This window comes from Myotis brandtii, unplaced genomic scaffold, assembly GCF_000412655.1.
Source record: "Myotis brandtii unplaced genomic scaffold, ASM41265v1 scaffold1875, whole genome shotgun sequence".
Classification (NCBI taxonomy): domain Eukaryota; kingdom Metazoa; phylum Chordata; class Mammalia; order Chiroptera; family Vespertilionidae; genus Myotis; species Myotis brandtii.
Window position 1 is genome coordinate 170,982 of NW_005356961.1, and position 353 is coordinate 171,334.

Below are 353 nucleotides of genomic sequence, written 5' to 3' on the forward strand. Positions count from 1 at the left end.
CTGGGTTCCCCGGGACCCTGGCTGGTGCCGAGCGAGGAACGGCTCTCGCGGGCCCTGGGTGTCCCGGCGGCCACGCAGCTGGCCCTGGAGATGGCAGCTGGAAGGCGGAGGCACTGAGCATATCTGACGGCTGCGTGCTCACTTGGTACTGCCCCACCTGGATCCCGCGGGCTCCGTGCGCCGCGCACTAGCATCACCAGCAGAACTGCCACTTGGCCTCGTCCCCCCTCCTGCTGTTCAGTCGACCAGCCCGAGTTCCCCTCGCGGTGTCAGTGGTATGGCCCTCCCTCACCGCCAGCCTGCACTTCTTGTTTCGGGCGGGGGAGGTAATAAATCGGTCCGCTCTGTCTTGA

The 353-nt window shown here is 66.9% G+C and overlaps 1 protein-coding gene across 1 annotated transcript in view; it reads left to right on the forward strand.

Annotated features, from left to right (window-relative positions):
• The window catches only part of MAGIX (MAGI family member, X-linked), a 2,339-nt gene extending 1,986 nt beyond the window's left edge, over window positions 1-353 (forward strand). The window contains 2 exon segments of the mRNA XM_005864547.2: window position 1; window positions 3-353. The exon segment at window position 1 is cut by the window's left edge and continues 186 nt beyond it. Of these exon segments, the coding sequence (XP_005864609.2) occupies window position 1; window positions 3-117 (116 nt within the window). The 3' untranslated portion in view covers window positions 118-353.